This window comes from Acomys russatus, chromosome 3 (assembly GCF_903995435.1).
Source record: "Acomys russatus chromosome 3, mAcoRus1.1, whole genome shotgun sequence".
NCBI classification, from domain to species: Eukaryota; Metazoa; Chordata; class Mammalia; order Rodentia; family Muridae; genus Acomys; species Acomys russatus.
The window spans coordinates 81495909-81522847 of record NC_067139.1 but is presented as its reverse complement, the minus strand read 5'-3'; the positions used below and the strand labels follow the sequence as shown (position 1 = coordinate 81522847).

Here is a 26939-nt window from a genome sequence, read left to right as displayed (position 1 = left end):
AATGCTGGAGTGGGAGACACCACTTTTTAAATGTGATTTAGGAGTAACTGGAAAGGAGAGATTTCTAACCCGAGGCTCAGGGTTTGGTGAGGATTGTATGGTGCCCAGAGCAATGTGGTTTAATTTCTTATCAGCTCTGTTTGCCAGTGGACACGCTATCTTAATGATGAGACCCTAGGAAATGTAGGGTACACTGTTTGACATAGGACAAGAAAGAGGCACTAAGAACACAAAACAGAAATTTATTCTGTAGCCAGGATTGTGTAAGCACCCTCACAGATTGCCCCTGAGGCACAGTTCATTTTGCCTGCCCTTTGCTGGCTGCAATGGGCTCCCCCTCAGGTTAGCTAGGGAACTCAGGGGTGCGCACGCACACATCCTGTCCGCTACGCTCTGGCGTCATCTCCCTGTTCAAGAACAGCAACTATTTGTTGTTGTTGTTGTGAGGGAGGCAAGACACTCCAAAACTTCTTCAGGGAAAGACCAAGAGGCACAGATTACCCCAGCCGAGCAAGTCTGGGGTTCAGCTCATCCCTCTCTATCTTTGGTCCTGGGGTTCACCACGCCCTCACACACACTAAGGAAGCAGCTGTCAAGCCTTGGCTTCTGACAACCTGCCCGGCCCCCAATAAATTCTCCAAACTCTGGTTTCTCCTGCGCTCTTCACACGTCCTCTTCTTACTGCGACAATCCCGAAGCCAAGCTAAGCCAGTCCCTCAGCCCCAAAGCAACAGCGAGGCAAGAAAGCTCCTAGAAAGGCCTCTTCAGAAGACAGCTTCTTAGTAGCAGAAATAGAAAGCTGGCTCTCAGCTGGGCGTGGTGGTGCACACCTTTAATCCCAGCACTCGGGAGGCAGAGGCAGGCAGATCTCTGTGAGTTGGAGGCCATTCTGGTCTACAAAATGAGTCTAGGACAGCCAGGGCTACACAGAGAAACCCTGTCTAGAAAAACAAAAGAAACAAAACAAAACAAAACAAAAACAAAAGCTGCCTCTCTGAAGGAAGTCTGTTGGAAGCCTAGTTCTTTTCTTCTTAGGTATATAAAAATATTTGAGGGAGTGACTGTGAGAAATGAGAAGGTGACAGATGTGAGCTGAGGTTCATGGAAGAAAGTTCACCACTGAGTCTTCTACAAGGCTGATTGACTGATTAGACCTTAGGTGATTGTGGAGAAGTTGGAATGTTGCAAGTCGGGTGCTTAATTACAGTTTATCTGAAGCTATCTTTAGCTCCCTAAATAGCCATTCTTTACTCACCTTTGTGTCTGACTTGGCATCTTTCTGACTACCAGGTAAGATCTTTTGGGACGAATTAATAGACCATAGACTTTCACTAACCCCGAAAGCTAAGAATGTCACCAGGCAGCATCTGAGGCCTTTGAGGTTTTGATTTATGATTTCGCCCTGTTACTATTAAAACACAATGAATTCTGTGCATGGTTTTGCGCAACTTTTAATCCCAGTACTTGGGGAGCAGAGACAGGAAGGTATTTATGAGTTTGAGGTCATCCTGGTCTACAAGTGAGTTCCAGGCTAGACAAGGCTACATAGAGAGCTTCTGACAAACAAAACCCCAAACCAAACCAAAAATCCAACCAACCGACCCAAAAGAAAGCACGAACAATCTTCACACAGCTGTCACCACGGTGGAACATGGAATGTGGGGTAACCTCAGTCCTTTCTGGGCCATAGCCACTCCTATGTGGCCCCAGAGAACACTTCCCCTGTGTTTTATGTCATCACAGGAAGATGTGAAAATTGCCACACACACATTCCTGATTATCCCTCTGGCCTGGATCGTGTGAGTCTCCTCTGTGTTTAAGTCTCATTGTTTTAGTCGCCTTCACCTTCTGTGGCAGTCTCCTCAGGGCTGAGTCAGCCAATCTGCAGCTGCCTCGCTTCTTCCCCACCAAGGCTCTTATGCGTATTCCTGCTCCCTGTGTTGTTTTTATTTGTATCTCTGAAAACATCCTGTCCTTCTCCGGGCCCAGAGACGCTCCCAGGTGTTCTCCAGAAGGGCCCACCCTTGAACTTCATGTCTTTTCTGACACACTACTCTTTAAACTAAATATATGCCTGGCCTTGGTGGGTAAGAATTTGGGGGGGGGGGGAGGGAAAGAAATAGATATGGGGAGGAAAGAAAGTATAGATATGGGGAGGAAAGAAAGTATTTGTGGTTTTAGAGAGGAGGCCCAAGGGGAATCCAGTCTCTGAGATGGATGAGGATAAAGGATTCCCAGCCACCCAGAGGCTTGAGGTACCACACTCTACCTCATCGGCCTCAAGTGCTGATGACACCAGCGACTCAAACACGGAGAGAGGCACAGGAGGCTAGGCATGTCTCCTTCAGGTTCTTTCTGTGACAGGGATAGCTCTCCAGCTTCCATATAGTCACATGGAAGTGTCAACGTCTCCTGCCCAAGTTCCAGCCAGATCACTTTGAGGTAAACACAGCAAGGAGCAGATGGCATGTGGGACAGAGCCGTGTCCCTGGAGGGCGACCGGTCTACAGAGCAGGGCCAGCAGTTTCTACCCTGGGGCTTCTTTACTCAACAGGACACTAGCAAATCAGAGCAGGAAGATAACTCTAGCCCCTTTCTGGTTGGGTCCCTATAGATCAAGGATACAACTCCCAGGGCTGGCCATCACAGCTTCTACTAGGAGTGAGCTGATTACTCAGCTCCAGAGTATTGATTGCATGGTTCCTGCTTCATCTAAACCCTGCCCACACATACGTACTGAACACCCTCCCGCTCGGCTGCCTCACTTATGCCCCCACGCTCCCTGCTCCGCTCTGGGATTCTAACAGACAGGCTAAACAGGGACATTTGGACGGGGAAACACAAGAAGGAGACTCCATATGGAGCTTTCTATACAGTTACAGGAAACTGAGTTTGGAGGCCCCACTGGCTAAGAGATCAAGTTCTTTAGCTACTCCGGATGCCGCTTTTCCTAGGTTAGCACAGGGATCACGTCACTGTTGGAGTTGTGCAAGTGCGCACAAACAGCAGCACGGCACCTGCCGCATCGCAGGTGTTCTCAGAGCTATTGGCACACACCAGGTTCTCCTAAGCACCTTCCTCCCCGGCCCTAATGCTGAGCAGACAGCATGGGGCAGTGTTCCCGAGCAAGTACCGCCCCTCCCCCACCACCCTCATTATCGCCCACCCATTGCTTTCTCACTGAGCCCTGGTTGTGGAGACCAGATTTGGATTTCTTACTTTTTCAGGGGGGGAGGGGAAGGGAGAATACAGCAGAAAGGAGGAGACTGAGACCGGAATGAATTCAGGAGAAAATAGCCTTTTTTTCATGTTAAAGCTATTTGAGCCATCACAGTGAGTATCACAAGAATCACCAAAAGGGCCAAACTGGTGAGGGCGGGCAAGCTCCAGGGCTCTTCTCTTCCTTGTCCCTTCACTGAGTATCAGGTACTTCCAACTAGACGAGGGCAGGGGAGCAGCAACACTGGTCCTCCTCGATTCCGGGCGAGCTGCTTTTTGCCTTGTCCTCAGTAGCAGTTGGTCAGGCAGACACATAAGGGAAGTCACTAGGTGGTTAGACCTCAGATAATCACCCTAGGTATTTATCTGGCGCCGTCCCCCTCTGTAAACACTGGTTTTTAATCTTTCGCCGGTGACAGCCAGAAAGAGAGGTCAGAGCAAGACCCAGTGTGGAACAGGGCCGTGGTGGGCTGACGGCAGGCTCTGAGAGTCGGGTGTGGAACAGGGCCGTGGTGGGCTGACGGCAGGCTCTGAGAGTCGGCTGAGGAACAGGGCCGTGGTGGGCTGACGGCAGGCTCTGAGAGTCGGCTGAGGAACAGGGCTGTGGTGGGCTGATGGCAGGCTCTGAGAGTCGGGTGAGGTAGGCAGTGGAGGGAAACATCTAAATGCTCATCTCCCTCCAAATGCTGTTCCGTTTCTCAGCTCCCATGGGCAAGGGAATAAGGGGCTGTTGAAATTCTAGCAGACCTTCCACGGGGGGAAGGGGCCTGTAACCATTAAAATGACTGCTGGTCCCAACTCACCCTCATCTCCTTTCTCCCTATCAGAGAATAGGGGTGAAAGGAAAGGGTAAAAATGGGAATTTAATTGCACACAATAGCAAGTCTGGAGTCATGGTCTTAATACCAATTTTCCAGTTAAATAGACAAACAAAACATCCTTTCTAAGTCCTGAGCAAGAACAGGCTCTTACATATATAAAAAAAACCAGGGTTAGTCCATGCCTAGTAAATGTTTAGTCTCACTAAAAAAAAAAAGTCTGAGGATCAAAGTCTCCTCAGGAGAAGTCACCCCAGGTTCAAAAGAGCTGTGAAGACTCTATCTCTCAGGCCCACAAGGCAATAAGTGCCATGAAGGCAAAGCCAGCGACCACACAGCCAAACTTGGCCAGAGGGGCCTCAGGACAAGCCAGCTCCCGGGGCAAAATTTCCAGGAAGGCGACATATAAGAATGTGCCAGCTGCTACGCCCTCTAACACAGCCTGGGCTAATCCCTGTGCTGGCCCCGAGGCCCCCGCAGCCACAGTCAGCCCTAGGGCTAGACCTATAGGAGACATGAGCGCTAACAGCAGTATGCAGAACATGGCCCATCCAGACCCAGTCGCAGTCTTTACCAGTCGCAGGCCTACACTGAACACAACGAGACCCTTATGAGCCAGAACAGCAATGCAGAGCTGTATCGTCGCTGCCACTGTTGGCTGCAGCCCCACAGCTAGACCTTCGAACACGGAATGAAAGGACAGCGAGAGCAGAAGGATGAGGGCGCGAAGGGGACCCCGTGAAGGCGAGGGTACAGGCGGGTGCTTGTGGAATCCAAAGGCATGAGGCCCTTCTCCCCATTCCTCCTCCTGTCCTGTGGCTTCTCCAGCAGCCCCGTGACAGAACTGCAATGCCAGCGACTCCAAAAGGAAGACAAAGAAAAAGCCCAGAGAGACGATGAGCTCGCCGTAAGGGTACTCCACCTAGGAACAGAGAGACAGACCGTAAGCCAGGAAGGGAAGGAAGACAACGGGGCCACGAGAGCGAAGGGAGTGGGAAAACGCAACAGGACGCAAAGGGAATGGGGCTGAGAGTGGACACGCGGAAGCGAGAAACCTAGAGGGGTGGGGGTGGGGTGGGGTTAAGTATGTCAGGGAGTCCAGGATAGCAAGGACTGAGGAAGGCTAGGGCTTTTCCTGAGGGCCGACAAAGATTAGGTCAGCACCGCCTTTCTCTACGTTATTTGAAGCGAGAGAAGAGGTTCCTCGAGCCCGGGATCTCTCCGCTCTCCAGATAGGGGCTGAGAGTAGACACTTACAGTGGCAGCCGCGTCACGAGCAGACGAGTTTCCCCCACTTCCTGTACTATTCTAGGGAGACAGAAACAAATCAGAGCGAGTCGTAGGCGGCCCTAGTTCCCTGTCCTGCCCTCTCGGCAATCAAGCCTTCCTTGAAAGCTTGATGCGACCACTTTCCACCCTTCTACTCAACAGCAGCCTCCCCACCCCTCGCACCCCTCCCACCCGTGCCCTGTGCTTTGCCGCTCTCCCGGTTTCTGCCCCCGGCTTCTGTTTTACAGGCCCCACAAGCCCCGGCAACTTGATTTCTTTGCTACCCACCTGCACCAGGAATTTCTGAACTTCTGACTCAATTCCCTCCAGGGCTTCAGCCGTCATATGCATCAACCCCGCTCCCAGGAAGACCCCGGCAGAGCAGCAGCCCAGGAGGCTCAGAATCCTGTGGTGATGACCTGTTAAAAAAGCAAAAGTTCGAGGTCAGTCTGGTTTACAAAGTCCAGGACAGCCAGGGTTAACACAGAGAAACCCGGTCTCAAAAACAAACAAACAAACAAAAAACCCAAAACAACAACAAAAAACCAAACTAAACAAACAAACAAACAAACCAGCCGGGTGTGGTGGTGCACGCCTTTAATCCTAGACTCGGGAGGCAGAGGCAGGCGGATCAGTGTGAGTTCAAGGCCAGCCTGGTCTACAAAGTGAGTCCAGGACAGCCAGGGCTAACACAGAGAGACCCTGTCTCGAAAAAACAAACAAACAAACAAAAAACCCCCCAAAAACCCAAAAACCAAACAACAACAACAAAAACCTAAAAACTAAACCAAACCAAACCAACCAAACAAACAAACAAAAGAAACCACGCCACCCCCCCCCCCCAAAAAAAAGGAAAAGCAGAAGCTATCCTCGTTAGCAGTGAGATGGATGGAAGTGATGGGCATGAATGACGGGGCAAGAGACAGCACTCAGTGTCTTTGGGTGGGCACGTGAGAGAACCAGAACCAAACGCCAGCAAAGGCCTGAGATAAGACTTGGTGGAAGGGACAGAGAGGAGTGCGCCTTCTATACCTGTAGCTGCATCCATCTGGAACCATTTCACGTAGATGGGAGTCAGACCACAGCCCAGGGTGAGAGCCAGAAGAGCAAGCAGGCAGCCAATTTTCACTCCCAGCAGGACCTCCATCTTTTGTCGGATAAGCAGAGACCTCAGCGAGCAGCAGTTGAGGTGGCCAGCGTGGGGTGTCCCCTCGCGTGAATTTCAGGAGAGTGTTTATAGGCTCCTTGTCCTGGACTGTCTGGGCTTACACAGCTTAAATAGCTGACTAGGGCTCAGCCCCAGCCACCAACCCTCCCACTATCTGGAGGCCCCTCCCCTGCCTCACGCCTTCCTGAGCTTTCAAACCAGAAACTCCAGACTCCCTGCCAGGTATAGCTCTGTGCAGCTTTCTCTTCAGGGCTGTGACTAATCCAAGAGCTCCGCGGGAACTCTTAGTTCATGTCTGGGGTTGACCTAACCGCAAATGGGGCAAGCTACGGTAGTTACGACCCTGTTAATTTAAGTGTGGGACGATTTGGTCCTGCCACGGTCAGAACATCTCATGTAAGCGGTTCTTACTCTCTACCCATCTCAAGCCTCACAGGCTGCTCTGCTGATACTTGAACTGAACCCTTTCTGAGAGGATTTGGGGCCACCTGAGGGTAAAGGGGGTGCGGCTCGGCAGCCCTGTGCCCGCTCTTCTATGGGAATTAGCAAGTGAGGGGGCTCCTCTTTCCTCTAATCCCAGAAAAAATAGCTCCAGGTGTGGAAATTCCTAGGGGTGTGTGTAGATTCTTAGTGTTACAACATGGATACTGTCACTTCTTCCTTTTTTTTTGGTTTTTCCAGACAGGGTTTCCTGTATAGCCTTGGCTGTTCTGTATTTGCTTTGTAGGCCAGGCTGGCCTTGAACTCACAGAGATCCGCTTGCCTCTGCCTCCCTGAGCGCTGGGATTACAGGTGTGTGCCACCAAGCCCAAGGTTTTTTTTTTGGACAGGATCTCACTGTGTAGCCCTGCCTAGCCTGGAACTATGTAAACCAAGCTGTGGCCTTGATCAACTCATAGATTCGCCTGCCTCTATTGTTCCAAAGGTGCAAGCCACTATGTCCCACCTGTCACCAATTCTGTGATGAAGTCCCCCCTGCCCCAGTGAAATCAGTCATTTGTTTTTTTCCTCCCATAAAAGCTTAAACACTAGGCCGGGCGTGGTGGTGCACGCCTTTAATCCCAGCACTTGGTGGATAGCTGTGAGTTCAAGGCCAGCCTGGTCTACAAAAAGAGTCCAGGACAGCCAAGGTTACACAGAGAAACCCTGTTTCGAAAAACCCAAAAACAAAAATAACCAAACAAAAAAAGCTTAAACACTTTGCTTTCTCTACAGTTTAGAGGAAACCCACAAACTTCAAACCAAGAACGCCCAGGCTGACTACATTCTTTTGGTCAAGTAAGCTGCGCTAGGTCTCTGTTGCTAGTCCTGTAATTACCAACTGTTACCCGTGTCATTCTTGTCACACAGGACAATTTACAAGTTGATGTGCAGAACCTTGGATTGCTCAACAGCTCACCAGATGTCCATCAGTGCCAAGGAATGCAAAACCCTTGACTTTGATCAAAACCTGTGATGTCACCAGCTTGCCCCTCACCCCTCTTCCACGCCTCCTTCCCTTACGGCTCATAATTATGTTTGCTGAGTGAGGCAGACTTGAGGGTGCCCCTGCTTTACTGGTTGGTGTCATCCTGACTGTTTTGGGGGGAGGGTGTTGTTAACATTTCCTGCTGTGAATTGGGGTTGTTCTAGAAAGGAAACAGGAAAATGGGGACAAAACAAACAGAGGTTATCCTGAGCAGATCTGTGTAAGCGCAGAGCTGGACGGTTCAGTCCTGACGGGACCAACCTTGAGGGGAATGCGAGCCAAACTCCAGGGGAAAAAACGGGGGGTGAGGAAGTCAGCTCCCTGCTAGTCCCCACTTAGGAGGCCCACGTATCCAGATGAGACCTGCTGAGCCAGCTCTCACAGGGCCAGCGGTGTCTTTCCCCAGCACCCTAGCCATCTTTCAAAGGAGTGTCTCAGTGAGACCTCTTGACACTGAGACCTCATTCTCTTCAGACAGGCCAGGGCAACTGACATAAAATCCACCTCTGTTCTTAAAAACATTTATTATTAAAATTTCAAACAAACACAAGCACAGGGGTACCAGCACTCTCTTCCTGGCAGCTTCGGCCTTGGCAGGTGTGATGGAAGGGAACGCTTGTTCCACATCCTTGTCAACTCTCGGGGGGCTCTTCGGCAGGGGATGCAGGAAACTCAGATGGAGCGATCACGGGCAAAAGGTCTCCCCAGGAGCTGACGCGGGCACAGCGGTACAGATCCCTGCAACACGGGGAAAGAGGTGTTAACATGAGCTGCAGGTTCTTGTGACATTTCTCCGAGTGGTCATAGCTCCTGTACCTGCCGTGCCGACGGGCTGTAACGACAGCGTGCTGCATATGCCCGTCTGGACAACAGAGGTGACAGTGCACATGGCGAGGCCGTTTAAGGACCGGCTGTGTGATTCGGGGCCAGCGATTCGCGTCCTTTGGAGACCCCTTGGCAAGGATGACCATAGAGAACATCTCTTCCTTTGGCTTCTTATTCTAAAAGGAGATAGAAGTTGTTTAGAGGGAAACAGCGTTTTAGCCGCCTTCTCCTTATGCCTGAAGTTTCTTCTCATCCTGTAAGTCACACAGAGCTCCTGGTTGGTCCAGCAGCTCTTTGGCTCTTCTCACCTTATGTCTCTGTCTCTTTACTCTGCTTCCCCAGGGTATTTCCATGTTGCCCCACACTGAGGATACATACCCAGCTGAAGGGGACAGGATGATAAGCCTGGGAGAAGCTACACGCCAGGGACTTGGAGGCACTCAGCTGAGGACAAGGAAGTTCGTGGGGACACTGCAAACACACGTAAGACTCATCAGCACTGTACCTGGGGCTGGAGAGAAGGCTCGTCTGGAAAAGGTGCTGGTTGCCTAACGGCCTGAATCTGATCCCCCAAACTCCACAGAGAAAGGAGGGAACCGACTCCCCAAAGCTGTGTGACCTCCATAAGTGTGCTCCATACATCATGCACCCAAATACACATCATATAAGCAACGAAAGTAAAATAAATCTGAGAGCACCTAGAAATAAGGACTGTAAAGCACATCACAAACATTAAGGCTGAAGCATAAGTAGTTAATAGGGCCAGGAGGAAGGAGCTCGGGGCGGGAGAGCGGGAGTCACTGGCCAGGGCCGTGAAGACAGCGGAGGAGGAGGAGGAGCGGCTGCGTTTCCCGCTCTTGCTCTTGGTGACAGAAGAGGAAGAAGCAGAACTTACTGGGGCAAAGACAAAGCCAGGCTCAGGGTCCAACGGTGACTTCCCTTTTTCCTGAAATCAAGGAAATACAGCTGTTCCTGAGCGACCTATCTTCACAATCCAACCCCTGTACCTGGCAAACTGAAGACTCCTCGCGATGACTCGAACATTGACAAATCACGTTCATGGAGGTAAGCTGGCTATAGCTGATGCCCCAAACAATGAGCCAGTCTTCACTACAGCACAGAGGCCGGAGCCTGGACACACAGCTAAAGCTAGCATTCTAAATTGGCTCCCACTGTTCTGCTGAGACTAGGTTCTTGACTCAGCAACACCTTCCATCAGGAGTCAGCAAAGTCATTTTTTTAAGTGACCAAGGAGCAAGCATCTGTCTGTAAGATGCTTGGCTTAGTCTGCAGTGTGAAAGCTATCACGTGCATGGATATGCATAGCTCCTGGGGCAATAGGTCCTGGGTTGGATTTGACTCAGAAACCCTCATTTGCCAACCACTAAGCTGTATCACCACTCTGTGTGTGCCATTCCTGAGTCACCGTTACAAATGTGTGACAGTCACCAGCTCCCAAGGATGGAAACGTGGCCGGCTGAGGACAAGGAACCTTACCTGGAGGACCAGGCTCCTGACGTCCATGAGAAGCTGGTGCCCAGCTTTTGTGCCATTCTCCACCAGTACCTGTTTAAAAACCGAGAAAATGGACAGGCGCTCAGAGCCCCATGATGCAGATGTCAGGCTCTGCCCGGGGAACTGGCAGAGGGCGGTGGGCTCTGCGTGAAGAGGGGACAGATACCCTAAGTTATCCACCTGTGCACCTGCAAACACATCAATGAAAGAGAAAAACACCAGAGGATAACGAGAGGAGAGGCACAGAGCCGCAAACCCACCTTAAATTTGGTGGTGGTGGTGGTGGGGCGAGGAGGCAAGGAACTCAACTCACCATAAACCGGCTTGTCTTACGCCACAAGTTCCGCACGATCTCAATGCGATCAGCCCTGCTGGGTAGTTCACTGAGGGCGAAGGCTGACACCACAACATCAAACTGGACCTGAGGACCAAGATAGGGGACCCAGCAGACCTGGCACCTCCCTCTCCAAAAGTACAACACATTCCTGGCCTCTGCAGCCTCCCAGACCCAAATATCTCACTATGTAACGTTGGACTCAGAATCACAGTAATCCTCCTGCCTCAGCTCCTGAGTGCTGGCTGGTATTCTAGGTGTGCACTGGGATGTCTAGTTTTACATTTCTCCTACTGTTCCCTTCATCTCCTAAGGCACAAGGACGGACTTCCCGGCTGAGGCCGTAGCTGTCCCTCTGCCAGAGAGCAGCCCATTTGCTACTTGCCTTGGGTGACACAGGAAGAAACTGTCTGAAAAAGACACCTGGGATGCAGGGCCTCCCTGATTCTGAACCACCTGTGGAAGAAAGATCCAGAAGCTAAGGGTGAACATGAACTTCACAGCCAGAAGTTTATACTGAGTTAAGAAACTTGCCTCAGAGGATAACAGCAGCCGAGAGCTGCAGGGCTGTACAGGAGTATTAAGAAGAGGTGACTGACTCACTCCATCCAGCCTGCATCCTCCTGCAAAGGCTGTTTCGCCATCATAATGAAAGGGGAGCAGATTATCCTCATTCATAGCTTTCTCCTTTACGTCCCAACAACACGCTTCCCTAACCCCCTGAACTTGGGAAAAGCCTGCCGGGTGTGGTGATGCACACCTTTAATCCCAGCACTTGGAAGGCAGAGGAAGGCGGATCACTGTGAGTTCGAGGCTGAGGCCAGCCTGGTCTACAAAGCGACCCCAGGACAGCCAGGGCTACACAGAGAAACCCTGTCTTGAAAAAAACAAAACAAAACAAAAACAAACAAACAACTTGGGAAAAGCCCTAGGTTATGGCTTGGCCTCACCTTTTAGTAGCTTTTCGGCCAAACTCAACATGGCAGCTGAACTGTCCACACACACATATTCACGGAGGCTCTGGCCCCAAGTACTGTGAGCAGCCCTGAGACGGCAAGATGAAAAGTGCCGATTTTTATCACAAATGGTCACTCCTCCAAGACACCCACCTGCCCTCAATCCCACTCCTGGAGAATCAGGGTGTCACACGTAAAACGGATAAACTAACAGAGTAATTTTATTTTCTTAGTGCGTTTACAACTTCTGAAATAAAAAGGCAGATGATTCTAAAATTGGTTTGTAGATATAAAAATTCTGACTGGTATACAAAAATCTACTCCTAACACTAAATGTCTTTCTCTTTTAACCTGAGGACTGAGCCTTTTTCATGTGTCGCCTCTTTAAATCTGACCCTAACCCAAATACCTTCCTCTGCTTTGTCTCATGGGAGGGCAGCAACAGTCCTGGCCCAGTCTGCCTGTACTCCAGTCTCCCGGTTTCTTTCTTTTCTTTTTTGGTTTTTCGAGACAGGGTTTCTCTGTGCATCCCTGGCTGTCCTAGACTCACTTTGTAGACCAGGCTGGCCTCGAACTCACAGCAATCCACCTGCCTCTGCCTCCCAAGTGCTGGGATTACAGGCCTGCGCCACCACACCCGGCTCCCGGTTTCTTGATACTGAGTTGGTATGGGAAATTTGACTCCCTAGAGCAGTGGTTCTCAACCTTCCTAATGCTGAGACCCTTCTGTACAGTTCCTCATGTTGCGGTGACCCTCAACCACAAATTATTTTCTATGCTACTTCATGACTGTCATTTTGCTACTATTACAAACTGCAATGTAAACATCCGGTATGCCACCCCCATGAAAAAGCTGCTTGCCTCTCAAAGGGGTCACAGCCTACAGGTTGAGAACCACTGCTCTAGAGTTAGCATGGACATGGCTAAGCGTTAAGTTATTTACCAAGCAACAGAACCAGTGCCAGACCCGAAGTCTATCAGTGTTTGCGGCTGGAACTCTGGAACTCGAGCTTGGATCTGAAGAAAATACACAACACCCCAGAGGAAGGTATGAGGTGAGCTATGAACGGACTGTGAGAGTCACTAAAAATACTTTGACATAAGAAACACTTCAGTGATCCTAACTTTTCTGTTTTTGTTTTTTTGAGACAGGGTTTCTCTCTGTAGCCCTGGCTGTCCTGGCCTCGCTTTGTAGACCAGGCTGGCCTCGAACTCACAGAGATCCACCTGCCTCTGCCTCCCAGAAAGCTGGAATTACAGGTGTGCATTACTGCGCCTGGCTCACAAAATTTTCTCAAAGGATACACAGAACCATTAATGTGTACATAACATCCTAAGAACTTCCACCACAGAAGACTAATTTATGGATAACAAAACCATTGATAAAAGAGATCATGTTTGAAACTGAGAGACTTTCACCTCATGGAATGCCCTGGAAACTGCTGCAAAGCCACCGTCCAATCTTGCAGCCATATATATCAGACTCAGTTCTTCATTGTAGCTGCCAAAATAACATACACACAAAACAAAACAACAACAACAAAAAAACCCAGAGAGTCATTTTCACTAAGAGCTAAACATAGCTTGACAGTTACTCTCTACAGTTTAGGAAATGAAAAATTTGCCAAGGACTCTCCTGGGTCAGTCCTTTCACTTTCTAGCACAGAAGGGTCCAGGTAGCTGGCTATCCCAAAGGCAGCAGTGACTGTAGGTCTCTCAGCTCTCCTCAGTTTTCTTCTCTGTACTTTTCTATAAGTCCTTACCTGAGTGCCTGCCAATGGTAGGTAGTTTTGCGCAGGGCATGTAGTACTGCCTCACGAAGTTTTTCCTCTGTCTGAGTTGAGTCTAAGGTGAGAAGGCGTGGGGGGGGGGCCCGAGGACCCAGGAGAACTGGTCAGATCCAGTCTAATACACCCCTCCCCAGCCTTCCCCATTCCCACTGAGAAAATGCTCCAAGTTCAAGAGAGGCGAGACCCAGAGAAAACGCCAGAGGAGATTAATAGACACCTCCATCACCAGGTGCATCCAGTATCGTGTCCTTATATTAATTACCATTCTAATAGTGCCTATACTATTGGAACAGTAGTTTAGTCAATTAACCTTTCTAAGTTTTCCTTGGTTGTAAGCACCAGTCTGAGGAAAGTTAAACTCTTTTTCTATTTACTTATTGTGTGAGTAGAGGTCTGAGTCAATCCTCACCTTCAACCATATGTTGAAGGCGAACAGGATCAGTGGCGCGTGTTTTTGCTCTGCGCCCTCTCCTGCCCAGGAGATAAACATTTAGAAGCTAGGATTAAGGGCATTTTTATAGACCTTTTCATTTCCTTTACACTTAGGAATGAGACACCTTCAATATTCCCATTGAAGGGGGTTTGGAAATCTAAATCTTACGACTCGGTGGAGCTCTGCCCCTCGCAGAGAAAAATTCTACACACACCTACAGTGCTGTCTAAATGAGAAAGGGGGCCCAAGGGCCTGGTCACCAGGAAGTGGCACTATCGGAAAGGATTAGGAGTGGGCTCTGAGGTGCCAAAAGGCGATGCCAAACCCAGAGTGCCTTTCTCTCTCTCTCTCTCTTCCTGCAGATCCAAATGTAGAGCTCTCAGCTGCCTCTCCAGCACACGTGTGCCTGCGCGCTGCCATGGTCCCTCCCAGTGCTGACTGACAAAGGACGAAACCTCTGAACCGTAGGCAGCCTCAGTTAAACGCTTCCTTTTGTAAGAGCGGTCATGGTGTCTCCTCACAGCAATAGGACACTGACTAAGACACCTACCCTGAACCAGGTACTGTTGGGAAGTGCAGGAAATACAAGATGTATAACGGGCAACTTTGCAATATGAAGTCCACAGTCTTGAAAGTAGCCTGAAATGTAATCATTTTTTTACCCCTAAGAGGGTTTCCGTACGTATCGGACAACCATAAGGCCTTTATTTTACCCAAATCAAAATACAGTCATAATGTATCGGACTTGCAGAGGTGGAAAGAATAATAAGGAATACAAAAATTGCAAAGATCTAAATTTCTAACCTTTGCACAATCTCCAAGGGCAACCCTCTGGCCCAGTCTACCTTCTATTTGAACAGCATGAAGTAGAACCGTTACTGCAACATCAGGTCAGAAACAACAGCATTTATCTGAGAGATTTAAATTTCCTTGCTCCTAACTCCATTGACGTTTCAATCTAGTTTACGTTCGGCTTAAATCCTACCTTGGTTTTCCAGGAATTTTTTTTCAAGATACGCAGCCCGTCTCTGCAACTCTTCCGGCTCTACTGGCAAATGTCGGCTCCAGAGATAGTTGGTGAGCGCTTTCACCTGCTTCTCTATGCTGTGCACGGGTCTCTCTGTGGCCACAGATGGAAACAGCCATCACTACGTGCCGGCCTCGCTTCGTTTCTGTGGCTTCCCCTTCCCGCGGGTTCTCACCAAGAAGCAAGAACTGCGCGGCGTTAGCCAGAGCTTGCGGCAGCTGCACGTGCGGAAGATGCAGGATGCCGGGATGCTTTCGATGGGGCTTCTTCCCCAGGAAATCGGACCTGTTGTCCACCTGGGACACCCCGGGCACGAGGGCGGCATACGCCTGCAGACCGCGAAACAAACAGAGAGGTTGTGGGTGCCCGCTGCCCGAGGCACCGCCGAGGTGGCTCAGCCTCCAAGAGAAGTCTCAGGAAGCTGAGGAAGATGCACTTACTCGGGGCTGGGGTCCTCGCAGGCTGCGACACGATCTGCAGAACGTCGGTAGAAACTTCAGCTCCCTGGCAGTGGCCATGGCTTCAGGACACACCGGAAACGGAAGCTCACGCGCCTGTGACCCTCAGCCCAAGTAGCTAAAAGCATCTTCCGTGGAACTTCGACCCGGACGGTGTCATCTAATGAGGAGAGGGTGTCTTTGCTAAGGAGCCAATAAGCGATCTCTAGGCACATCTCTTTGCGACGGAAGCCGTTCGTGGGAGGGGCTTAGACACCGATGGGCGTGGCCGCAAGACTGTGCGCGACTTAGGGGCGTGGCCCAGCCCGGCAAGGGCAGGGCCGTGTTTTGTGGGCGGTGGGAGGGAGGGGTCAGTCTTACTGGGAGGGGTGTGGGGGGCGGGACACCCCCGGAGCACAGGCCGAGTCAGGGCCCGGGGCGGGGTTGAAAATGGGGTGGGCAGGTGAAGAGGGGCGTGTTGACTTCCTTTGTTTTCTTTTGGCGCTGGAGAATTCTGAGCCTTGGCCAGTTTCCCTGTGTGAAGCCGGACAGTAGCGTAAATCAAATTTAGGTGACCAAAGATAGTAAGAGCTAATAATCATTATAGTCAGGAGCTTAATAAATATAAAGCCTAATTGGTTTTACTTTTTTCTTACATTTGTTATTTGTCCTAGCGAGTACGTTCCAGGTTTTCTGTCAAGAACTTCCACATAGTACACTGAATTCCCACAATCCTCTGTTAGTAACCTAATTTTTCATGTGGTTGAATGTGCCCAAGAACATGAATTTAGGTAACAGTTGAGTTAAGTGCCAGGGAACTGAAAGTCCGAGTTAACACCTTTAAGCGAAGCACTATACCGGTAATTGTTGATCCTTTGAATGCGAATGAATTTTATGCTAATTGTTCGGAAGGGTCAGCGGGTGGCATTAAAAAAGCCTCAAGGTGCGGTAACCGCCCGATTCTTGGCAGCAGCACTTTACACAGCTGTGGTTTCGTCCTTAACCTCTTGGGGCTAGAGGTCAGCTAACAGGATGAAGAGCACTCTGCAGAGTCATCGTTCCAAATAGACTAATTACAGGGCCACATATGGGCACCTGTATTAGCGGGATGCTTAGATGCCTGGTTTGTATTTGGGTCGTGAGATGTGCCTTTATCAAATGAGTCTCTGGAGACTCGAGGAAGTGTGTATGACCGCTGTGGAAAATGTGCTACTTGCTGCAGTCCTCTGCAATTTTGCTTTCTTTCTTTTCTTTTTTCTTTTTGTCTTTTTCTATCTTTTTCCCCCATTAGAGAGGGTTGTGCCTAAACAACAAGCTACAGGTCTGCCATGACAGAAGATTGGTGAGCTTGTTTTCTGTTGCTGCTCTTGTTGTAGGCAGGTATCAGAACACAGAATGGGTGTGGCACTTGGCAGTGAGATTCTAGAACAGTGACAGTTGATGCCTTTAAAGGGTTGTTGTAATGATTGACTATGAGAATTTCTGGGTCAAAGTAACCCTTCAATAAATTTATGCTACCGTTATTATATGTACTTTTGGAATTTGACGGGACATGTCTATATATTTAAATTGCTATTCTTCACCCATATTATTTTGAAAACAGACATGAAAGAACAACAGTTTGGGGGCCAGGTAAGACTGAGCATCAGTGAATGAGATGAAATCAGGGAATTAATTGGTGGTGTCTGCAAATGACATTCCTCTTTTCCCTGTCAAACTGCTAATAGAGATAGAAATGCCTTCCTTTTTTTTTTTTCTGCTAATGGTCTAATTGGCACCCTTCCTTTTCACTGGAAATGCAACATCTCAAGAGCTGGCTGTGGTGGTTTGAATGAGAATGCTCCCCATCAGCTCACGCGTTTGAATTCTTTGATCTCAGGTAGTGGACCTCTTTGGGGATGATTAGGGAGTACGGCCTTGTTGGAGGAGTGTGTCACTAAGGGTGAGCTCAAAACACTGGTGCCATTCTCAGTGTGGGTTCTGCTTGCAGTTCCAGATGTGAACTCCCAGCTGTTGCTGACACCATGCCTTTGCTAGGAACTCTAACCCTTTGGAATCATTAACCCCAATTAAACATGGTCTTTTATAAACTATTGGTCGTGGTGACTTATCACAACAACAGAACAGTAACTAATATACTGACTTAGACTTAGACTTAAACTTAGTTGGTTTTTGTTTTTGTTTTTGTTTTTGAGACAGAATCTTACAATGTAGCCCATGTTGGTAGGTACTTGGAGCCCAAAGCACAAGATAAAAGTTTGTTTACTTTCTATGGCCTTTCTACCTGGCAAGGCACCCCTGATGGGGCAGGAATACCTTTTGGAATATCATTGGACATCATTAATAGTTTGAGAATTATAAATCCAACAGAACAGTTTTTTAATAAGGGGTTAAAAAAAAACACACAAACAAGTATTGGGGGAAAAAAAGGACAGTTTTGCTACACCAGAGGGCAACATGGAGTTTGTTTTTATATTTCAGTGTCCTCTGAAAACGGGACAAATGAAGAATGATCACAATTGTCCTATTGTCCCAAAGCTTTCTGGTTAAGAGAAGTATGTTCTTAAAAAGTCAGATGGGTGTGGTGTACACCTTTAAAATCAGCAGTAAGGAGGCGGAGGTGGGCAGATCTCTGTGTCCAAGGCCAGCCTGGTCTACTGAGCAAGTTCCAGGACAAGAGGGCTACAAGGAGAACCCTGTCTCATAACAAAATAAAACAAAAAGTACTTGCTTATAGTGAAGAGCCAGGTGGACACCAAACAGGGACCTTGGAGGTGGGAGAGCTTCACAATAGAAATGTCACCCCCTGCCATGTGACAAGAGGCCAGAGGAATGAGACTTCTGCCTTGGGGACTGAGATAGCCTTTTTCCACGAAGAATCCTCATTTCTTCCTGAAAATAATTACACGGCTTGTGCTACTTATGGACCATGCATCACAAATGAAAGTTTGCATTAATTTTTTTTTCAGATGAGGAAAATAATGATTCCTTTCTGATCTTTTGTCAGATCAGGGCGGGATCTTTCTTAATCCCAAGAGAAGCTTTGAATCCTGGGAAAAGGAGGCCGGGCAGGGATGGGTAGGCCATCTGAAAGAGCCAAATAACATGAACAGAGACTGGCCTGGGAATGTGACTGGGCCATGGTGCACAAGACCTACAAGGTGACAAAGATTAGATGATGTCATGATTAAATCCTGGTGGTTTGCTCTATCTATCTATCTATCTATCTATCTATCTATCTATCTATCTATGTTTTACCTTTTTTTTTTTTTTTTTTGGAGACAGCGTTTCTCTGTGTAACCTTGGCTGTCCTTGAACTCATTCTGTAGAACAAGCTGGCTTCAAACTCAGAGATCTGCCAGCCTCCGCCTTCCGAGAGCTGGGATTAAAGGTGTTCACTTCCACTTCCCAGCCCTCGGTGGCTTTATAAGGAGAGAGAGGACAACACATGTAGACCCTCTGTTTCTTGCCTTAGGATGGCCTGCATCTGCCAGCAAGAAGGCCACCACCAAATAGTGCTCCTCAGCTTTGAAGTCCATAAATTGTGAGTCAAAATTAACTTACCTAATCTTTTGAATTGTGTTTCTACCGACAGAAAAAAAAAACCAAAACCAAAAACCAACTATAAATGAAATGTTTCCCCATATGACCCATGAGAAAAGCCAGAGACAGTTCTGTAGAGAACCTCAGTGTCAGAAACTTCCATTATTTCCCCTCACCTGGTCAGCACATGAGTCTGACTCAGCCCTGAATTGTTAGGTTTCTGCAGTGCTGTCTCCCACACACTGTGCCAGGGCGGACAGTTTCTATTCCCTGAAAGATAACAAGTCAGCAGTCAGCCTCATCTTCCTTCTAGAGCCAGAGATATGAGTCTGGTCCAATTCTTCTGGGCAGTAATTAAAGTCCTACTGTTCCAGTCCTTGGTTTTAGAGGCTTCTCTTGACTATAGGTGTGGGGAAGTTCAGCTTCAGTGCCCTCTGAGTCTGCTAACAACTGGCTTAGCAGTTAGCTAAGTCTAGTTCCCGACTTCCTGGTTAGATCTGAATGAGAAAGAGCTCTCCTCTAACACCCCAATTTTCTCAAGGGATCGGAGCAAAGAGACCTGAGCATTCGTAGGACTTCTCCTTTCAGTCCGTGGAAAGGGCCCTAGCAGGCAGCTAGGAGCATTTCTGCAGCGGCAAGAAAGCAGAGCCTACCTGGCTTTACCTCTCTTTTGAGTGGACATGAGTGAAGAAATCTTTGACCTTGGGATTCATTTTCTCTATTATCCTTAGGCGCATTTTCATGGAGAATCGTTTAAGTTGACGTTTAAGACGCAGCTATAGACAATGAACTCTGTAGCGTTAGCAAGGGTACATACCGCTTGCCTAATTGACAGACGTGAAGACTCAGGGCTTACACCGTTGTCCATGACTGTTTTTCATGATAATCCTAAAAGAACAAATTCAGTGGGCATTCCTAATTCACAGGAGTCATATCCTAAGACTTTGGGTGGATGCCTGGCTGGGTACTGGACCCCATTGATACAGTGCTATCTTTCCCCCCCTAAACACAATACTTACGATAGCTTAACTTATAGATTAGGTACAATAAGAGATTAACAGGCACCATCAATACAATTGAACACCTGTAGCCATATACTATAACCAAAATGTCTGAATGCGGTATTTTCTCTGTCACTGTATTCTGTATTGCTTCTGCCCTCTTTTTTGGAGTCAGTGTTTGGGAACTGAAACTGGAAAAGATTTCTTGGATGAAGAGATAGCCGCACACACGTGTGTACACGGATGAAGAGCCCGCTGCACACACGTGTGTGTACAAGGATGAAGAGCCGGCTGCACACACGTGTGTGTACATGAATGAAAAGACTCTAGACACCCATGTGCATATATGGATAAAGAGACCACCTCACAGGCTTCTATGTATAGGAATGAAAAGACTACTGCACACACATGTGTATATACGGATAAAAAGGCTACTGGCCACCCGTGTGACACACACAGCAAGAGACTACTACATGTGTGTGAGTATACGGATGAATGTACCTACCGACCGTGTGTGCATATATAAAGATAAAGAGACTGCTTCTAAATGTAAGTGCAATGTTGGAAAAAGTCAGACTTACATATTAAAACCTTTCAGGTTTGTTGTTTGCACTTTTGGAAGCCATTCTTACACATGTACATATGCGAGCACACACAGACACATACAGACACACACACAGGCACACACACACATGCACACAGACACGCACACACACAGACACAGACACACAGATACACAGACACACACACATACACAGACACACACAGGCACACACACACATGCACACAGACACGCACACACACAGACACAGACACACAGATACACAGACACACAGACACACACACATACAGACACACACAGGCACACACAGACACAGACACACAGGCACACACACACACAGACACACACATACAGACACACACAGGCACACACAGACACAGACACACAGGCACACACACACACACACACACACAGACACACAGACACACACAACCAGTGATTCAGAGAACTACGGAGCCTCAGAGGTGGAAGGAGCCCGTGACATCTTTTATTATAGCTGCTTCATCTCACAACTGAAGACCACGTTCCAGGCTGACACAGAATAAGACACATGACCCCCTTACTTGAGGGCCGCACAGCACTCCGCTACAACGTCAGACACGAGGTGGAGGTCTCCAGAGAGTGTGCAGTCTCAGAGTGGCATGCCTGCCCTAAAGCTGGGTGCCCGCAGGAGGATGAGGCTGGCCGAGCCCCTGGGCTAGCCCAATGAGAGAGGGCTGTAAGAGCTCCTTGTGGCCAGCAGAGGGCAGGAGCGGGCTACACAGTCCTGTGCGGGCACAGAGACCAGGAAAGGGGGGCCTGGCACAGAGATGGCCTCATTCCCTCCGGCAGCATAGGAAACAGAAATGTGGATGTTCTTCCCACTGGAACCTTCTCAACTAGACCTAGAATTTTTAAACTCTCATTGGACTGGCTAGCCTCCTCAGTCCGTTAATAGAGTAACCGGTTAACCGGGTGCAGCTTGCATCTGAAAGGAGACCTCATCCTAGTGGGGTTGTCTTTCCACATTCAGCAGCCTTCCTCCTCGGGTGACACTGCCCTGGGGAAGGGCTGCTGGTGACGAACAGTAAGATAAGGCACGGGCCCTCAAGGGACAGTCATTTAGAGGCTGCCTGTTGGTCTCTGGGACAGCCCTACCTCCTGCCTCTTCCCTAACCTTATAAGGCTTTGATTCTCAGTCTCATCCATAAGAACACCCTCTTCACTTTCACCCTGTTGTCCAGGACTCCAGGGGTCGGCAGCTGTGGTTCTGCTCAGTCTACAGCACTCCCGTGGGTGGCTTAGCCAGTGCAAGGCTGTAGGTGCCACCAACTCTCCACCTTCCCCTCGACGTTACCCCCTACCCCCGCCCCTCGCCGCCGGCCAGCTCATTCCCTCTGAACCAGTACTAGCCTTGGCACTGCCATAGCCAGCTCTCTACCAGGGATCTATACTTGGACGCCTGGTGCAGTAGAAGTGGTTGCTTTCTTCCCCGCGTCTTCCCTAATGCTGCTCTACGTCAGCGTTTCCCTCCTGAGATGAGGCCTCTTTTCCGCTCTGAGGGCAACACATTCAGTGTTGTTCTCCATGCCTCTTTCTTTCCTTTTCCTCTTCTGTCTGCCTTCCAACCCGTCAGCAGATGCAATTGTCGTCTCCTTGAGAACACGTCGAACATGGGCTCCTCCATTGCTGCTGCTGCTGCTGCTGCTGCTGCGCCTTTGTCTGCTCTGAAAGCCCCGGCCTTGAACGCTGCTTCTACTTACTCTTGAGCTCATACAAAAAGAGCCAGAGAAATCCTGTCAGAAGATAACTGCTCTCAGGAAGAGGGTCAAAATGATCTGTCCATAATTCTCCCAGAAAATTCTACAGTGACCTCATGGGTCCAGGGACCACACTCTCAGGACAGTGACCTCATCGGTCTAGGGACGACACTCTCAGAACTGTTTTCCCTCTCCTCATTTCTTCATCCTGTATGTATTTGAAAACTTATTTTGTAATTATCTTTTGAATATATGTGTTCCCTTTCAGACTGTCACTTCCATGAGAGTAGAATTGTGTATGTGTGTGTGTTTGGTGTTGTTATCCATACTGCTTTAACATGTTAAAACTCAAAAATATTTACTGAATAGTGAGAATTTTGGAATTTTGGTTTCTTAAAGAAACAAACAAACCAACACAGAAATATTCAGGTGTGGTGGTACATGCCTCTAATTCCAGCACTCAGGCAGAGGCAGGCAGATCTCTGAGTTCGAGGCCAGTTTGGCCTACAAAGTAAGTTTCAGGACAGCCAGGGCTATTACACAGAGAAACCCTGTCTCAACCAACAAACCAACCAACCAGCCAACCAACCAAAGAAACAAACAAGCAAAAAACTCCAGAAACATTATAAGGATATATTTGAATTTTAATCACAGGGGTGGGATAGAAGGCTGCTTCAGATTGTCCACAGCTGCTAACTATGATTTGCCTCATGCTCTAGCAAGGGTGTGAGTTTGTCAGCTGCAGATAGTTTCTGTGATTGTGTGATGTTTGGAATTCTGGGGACTTTTTAGAGGATATATAAATGCTAGAGCCCCAAGAGGCATGGTGGGTTGTTGGTTGGTTGTTGGCTACTGTCAGTCGAGGTTTGTTAAGTACAGAAAGAAGAAACAAAAAGAATAATAAATTAGATATCCTGGAAGCAAATATTAAACTTGACCCAAGAAACTTGATACCCCTAACCAGCAGGAAGCAGCGTAGCATCTCCCTCTTTTTGACCCGACTGTTCAAGGAGCTCTTTGCTTTCTCTCTATCCTTTCTTCCACTTATCCAGCATCAGGGTGTTGAAAGGGTGGAAGAAAGAAGCACCCACAAAGCAGCAAGCGACAGCCACAAGCTGCTACACACTGTGCATGTGAATTCCACGTAAGTAAATGCTTCCAGAGCTGTAAGAAAAAAATTAAAAATATTCTTTCTTTTAAAATACAAGAATCTCTCCAGGAAATGGGGTCATTTATTCAAGCTCATAAGACGTCACACAGAGGTGACGGTCTCCTCCTGGCTCTATATTCAGGGACACCCAAGGCGATAAGTGTGAGGACAGGAATGTTGTGAGTCTTGGTCAATGTGCACCAGTTAGTTATGTGTGTGCAAGGGCATATCTGTCCAGGTGTGTGGAGTCCAGAGGCCAATGCTAAACATCTTCTTCACTTCCTCTCCACTTAATTTTTTTGAGACAAGGTCTCTCACTGAACCTGGTAGCCACCAATTTGTGTCTGCTGGGTGGTCTGTGAGCTCCAGGCACCAACTCTGCCTCCCCACTGGTGGGTTACTGAGTAAGCTATCTCTTTAGGCTCTGGGGACAGGGTATTTGTTTGTTTGATTGATTGATTTGTTGTTATTGTTGTCTTTTTTTTTTTTTTTTTTTTTTTTTTTTTTTTGAGAGAGAGAGGGAAAGAGAGAGCGTCTCACTGTTTAGCCCTGATTGGCTTGGAATCTGCTGTGTAGATCAGGCTGGCCTCAGCAGCACAGAGAGCCACTTGACTCTGCCTCCCCAGTGCTGGGTAAAGCTGGGCCACTGTGTCTGTTGTTACTGAAGAAAGCGGCTACTTCAGACTCCTGAAGGGTGTGGCCTCCTGGAAACTTAGATCCACACTGGCCAAGCTTTCCCATTACTCAGGAGACAGAAATATATATATATATATATATATAAATGAAAACTCTTAAGTCTATATTTTCAGTTAATTAAAAAATTTAAAAAGACACATTGTAGAACAGAACACAGCTTTGGGCACCAGGACTTTGTTCCTTTTTCATGAACGTCCCTTAGCTTTATATTTCATGTCTATATTTTCCCCCTTTACAGTGGCGGTGACCATCCAGGAAGAATGGTATAGAGCTAAGCGCACAAACAAGCCAGTCAGTCAATTAAGCGAATGGCTACATTGCTGTGGACACCATCTTTGAAGAAGCTACCTGTCCTGGTTCTCTCTCTCTCTCCTCTAGTGTTAGAGTGTTGAAAGGGTGGAAGAAAGAAGAACTCACAAAGTAGCAAACGACAGCTACGAACTGTTATCTGGTTATTGGCGTTTTGTGTTAAAGGAAAAACAGTGTGGAAGGAGCCCGTCAGCCCAAAGTCGCTTTGCACTGGTCTGCTTGAGCTCTCCTGTTGATACGCAATGGAGCCAAGAGTTAAGGGGTGGTGGGATGGCTCAGCTGGTAAAGCACCCCAGGAGAGGGGTGGGGGTAAGAGAGGGGAGCTCAGGGGTGTAAGGCGAGAAGACTATGGCTAAAGCACATTATGTGCTTGTATGAACGGAGATGAACTAACTTGGTGTAACCAACAGTGAGTATATGTACTAGTTAAGAGTATTTGAGAGCTGCTAATGTGACAAGTAGGAATCGCAAGTATTTGCTTCCTTCAGCAAATCTGGCACGGTGGTGCGAGCTTTCACCCTCAGCACTTGGGAGGCAGAGCCAAGTGGTCCCCGTGAGGCTGAGGCCAGCCTGTTCTACGCAGCAAATTCCAAGCCAGCCAGGGCTAAATAACGAGACCTCTCTCTTACCTGTCTCCTAAACCTCTAAGAAACAAAACAAACAAACAGACAGACAAACAAACAAACAAAAACCCGTCCCCAGGGCATGAGAGGGAGAGAGTTCAGTCAATAACCCGTATAATTAAGACAATTATATAGCATGGATTCCCTCCCATACCTTGAAACCTATTCCCGCCATCCTTCGGATGTCCCCACAACATCACAGTTAAAGTGCCCTAAGCAATAAGGAGTCGGTTGTGAGTTAACAAACCGCTTATCAGAGCCCGGGTGATGAAAGCAGATGGCAGTTTCTCCCTATCTCTTCTGTCTTGGTTTGTTTTCAGGCAGATGTCCCACTCGTGCGGCTAAGGTGGCAGTTTTGTGGGACTCTTTCTGGTGTAAGCACTCTGACAACAATGAGAGCCGAAGAGAGGTGGTGTCACCAGTGGACGGAAGCTGGGACAGCTCCTGGAGAGCTTCGAGCCTTGGTCTAGTGTGTAATCTCCATTTATACTCTAAGACCACAGGGTGTAGCAAGCAAGATTTTACAGAAGCCAGTGGGTTAAAGGTAGGGGACCATGGTTTCAGCTACTTTTCCAGGCCTTTCTGTTTCAGGTAGCAGGTGACGTCATGCTTGGCAAAGAGGCAGGGCAAGCAGTGTGAGTAAATTACTAAGCAAATCATGAATCAATATCTAATCATTGGTCTTGTCTACCTCATTCTGCCTTCAGTGGCAGCAGCTCCAAACCCTATACCGTCTCAAGAATAGTTAAAGTGCGAAAGGCTCCCACCTTCAACCCCCAACACTCTCAAGCCAATGTTCCTGACTGGCAAGGTTCTCTCTCAGAATGTAACCCTGGGAGCCCAGGAGTGAGTGGCTCTTGCCAATTATATCCTGTGGGGACAGGAACCTTGGTGAGACACCAGCTCTTGTGTGGGGACAGGAACCTTGGTGAGACACCAGCTCTTGTGTGGGGACAGAAACCTTGGTGAGAAACCAGCTCTTGTGTGGAGACAGGAACCTTGGTGGTCCACCAGCTCTTGTGTGGGGACAGGAACCTTGGTGAGACACCAGCTGTTGTGTGGGGACAGAACCTTGGTGAGACACCAGCTGTTGTGTGGGGACAGAACCTTGGTGAGACACCAGCTCTTGTGAGGGACAGGAACCTTGGTGGGACACCAGCTCTTGTGTGGGACAGGAACCTTGGTGGGACATCAGCTGTTGTGTGGGGACAAAACCTGGTGAGACACCAGCTCTTGTGTGGGATGCTTCCCTTTCCAGTTGCCTATCTGTATGAAACCAGACCTTATGTAATTCAACCAAACCATGCCATAGAACGGTATGAATGAAAAGCAAATCTGGAACCCAAGATGTCAGCCACTACAGGGTTTTGGAAATATAACCCGGGGTCAGTTTCTCTTATTGATGCATTTATTTTGAAGAAGATGGGTTTTCTGGCAAGGCCTGGTGACACACAGCTTTAGTGCAAGCACTTGGGGGTGGGGGGTGGAGGCGGGAGGATCAGGAGTTTAAAGTCATCTAAGTAACAGAAAGAGTTGAATCAGGCTAAGCTATGTGAGCCGTTGGTTCAAAAACAAGCCTATCCTAAGCCCATTGCCCCAGTTCCAGAAATTAAATGAAAACAATAGGATTACTTCAAGAAAGTATGAGACTTATGTGAACATGTAATGCATTAGGTGGCTTATGACTTCCTAGACTTAAAATGCTTCAATTCTAATTTTTATGTAGATAAATTTAAAGACACAGTAAACATAAACAAAAATTTCTTGTGAGCAGTGGCAATTCTTTTTTTCTTCTTCCTTCCTTGCTTTCTTTGTTTTTTTGAGACAAGGTTTCTCTGTGTAGCCCAAGCTGTCTTGAAACTCACTCTGTAGACCACCAGGCTGGCCTCAAACTCAGAGATCTGCCGGCCTCTGTCTTCTGAGAGCTGAGGTTGAAGATACTCACTTCCACTTCCTAGCCCCCGGTTGGTTTTATAAGAAGAGAGACTATGACACATGTATACCCTCTGTCTCTTGCCTTGTGATGTCCTGTATCACCTCAGGAGTCTGCCAGCAAG

At 48.3% G+C, this 26939-nt stretch overlaps 2 protein-coding genes across 3 annotated transcripts; both read right to left on the bottom strand.

Moving 5' to 3' along the window:
• Window positions 1-4220: 4220 nt before the first annotated feature.
• Window positions 4221-6805, bottom strand: Slc39a2 (solute carrier family 39 member 2). 2 transcript variants are annotated; one of them, XM_051143019.1, is made up of 4 exons: window positions 6339-6805; window positions 5595-5725; window positions 5295-5345; window positions 4221-4959 (listed from the first exon to the last, which is right to left on the bottom strand). In XM_051143019.1, the coding sequence occupies exons 1-4, from the start codon at window positions 6451-6453 to the stop codon at window positions 4324-4326; spliced, it is 933 nt and encodes a 310-aa protein (XP_050998976.1). In that variant the 5' UTR covers window positions 6454-6805; the 3' UTR covers window positions 4221-4323. The 2 variants fall into 2 exon arrangements, with proteins under 2 accessions (XP_050998976.1, XP_050998977.1); XM_051143020.1 differs by having other exon boundaries at window positions 4823-4959; window positions 5295-5340.
• A 1582-nt stretch (window positions 6806-8387) lies between these two features.
• Window positions 8388-15454, bottom strand: Mettl17 (methyltransferase like 17). Its single transcript, XM_051143018.1, has 13 exons — window positions 15263-15454; window positions 14998-15151; window positions 14781-14915; window positions 13336-13417; window positions 12992-13073; window positions 12516-12589; window positions 11567-11661; window positions 11002-11072; window positions 10596-10703; window positions 10265-10333; window positions 9663-9713; window positions 9146-9238; window positions 8388-8943 (listed from the first exon to the last, which is right to left on the bottom strand). The coding sequence occupies exons 1-13, from the start codon at window positions 15338-15340 to the stop codon at window positions 8575-8577; spliced, it is 1461 nt and encodes a 486-aa protein (XP_050998975.1). The 5' UTR covers window positions 15341-15454; the 3' UTR covers window positions 8388-8574.
• Window positions 15455-26939: the final 11485 nt, after the last annotated feature.

Bases quoted from the DNA above. Each gene is read 5' to 3' on its own strand.
- Slc39a2 (XM_051143019.1), bottom strand. From the start codon at position 6,453: ATGGAGGTCCTGCTGGGAGTGAAAATTGGCTGCCTGCTTGCTCTTCTG. The intron at 5,726-6,338 runs GTATAGAAGGCG...CTTTTTTAACAG, and splicing joins CCAGATGGATGCAGCTACAG to GTCATCACCACAGGATTCTG. The intron at 5,346-5,594 runs GTGGGTAGCAAA...CTGTCTCCCTAG, and splicing joins TTCAGAAATTCCTGGTGCAG to AATAGTACAGGAAGTGGGGG.
- Mettl17 (XM_051143018.1), bottom strand. From the start codon at position 15,340: ATGGCCACTGCCAGGGAGCTGAAGTTTCTACCGACGTTCTGCAGATCG. The intron at 11,073-11,566 runs GTGAGGCCAAGC...TTTCTTCCACAG, and splicing joins GGCCGAAAAGCTACTAAAAG to GTGGTTCAGAATCAGGGAGG. The intron at 9,239-9,662 runs GTAAGTTCTGCT...GTGTGTTTGCAG, and splicing joins CTGGCTTTGTCTTTGCCCCA to TGTCCCCACGAACTTCCTTG.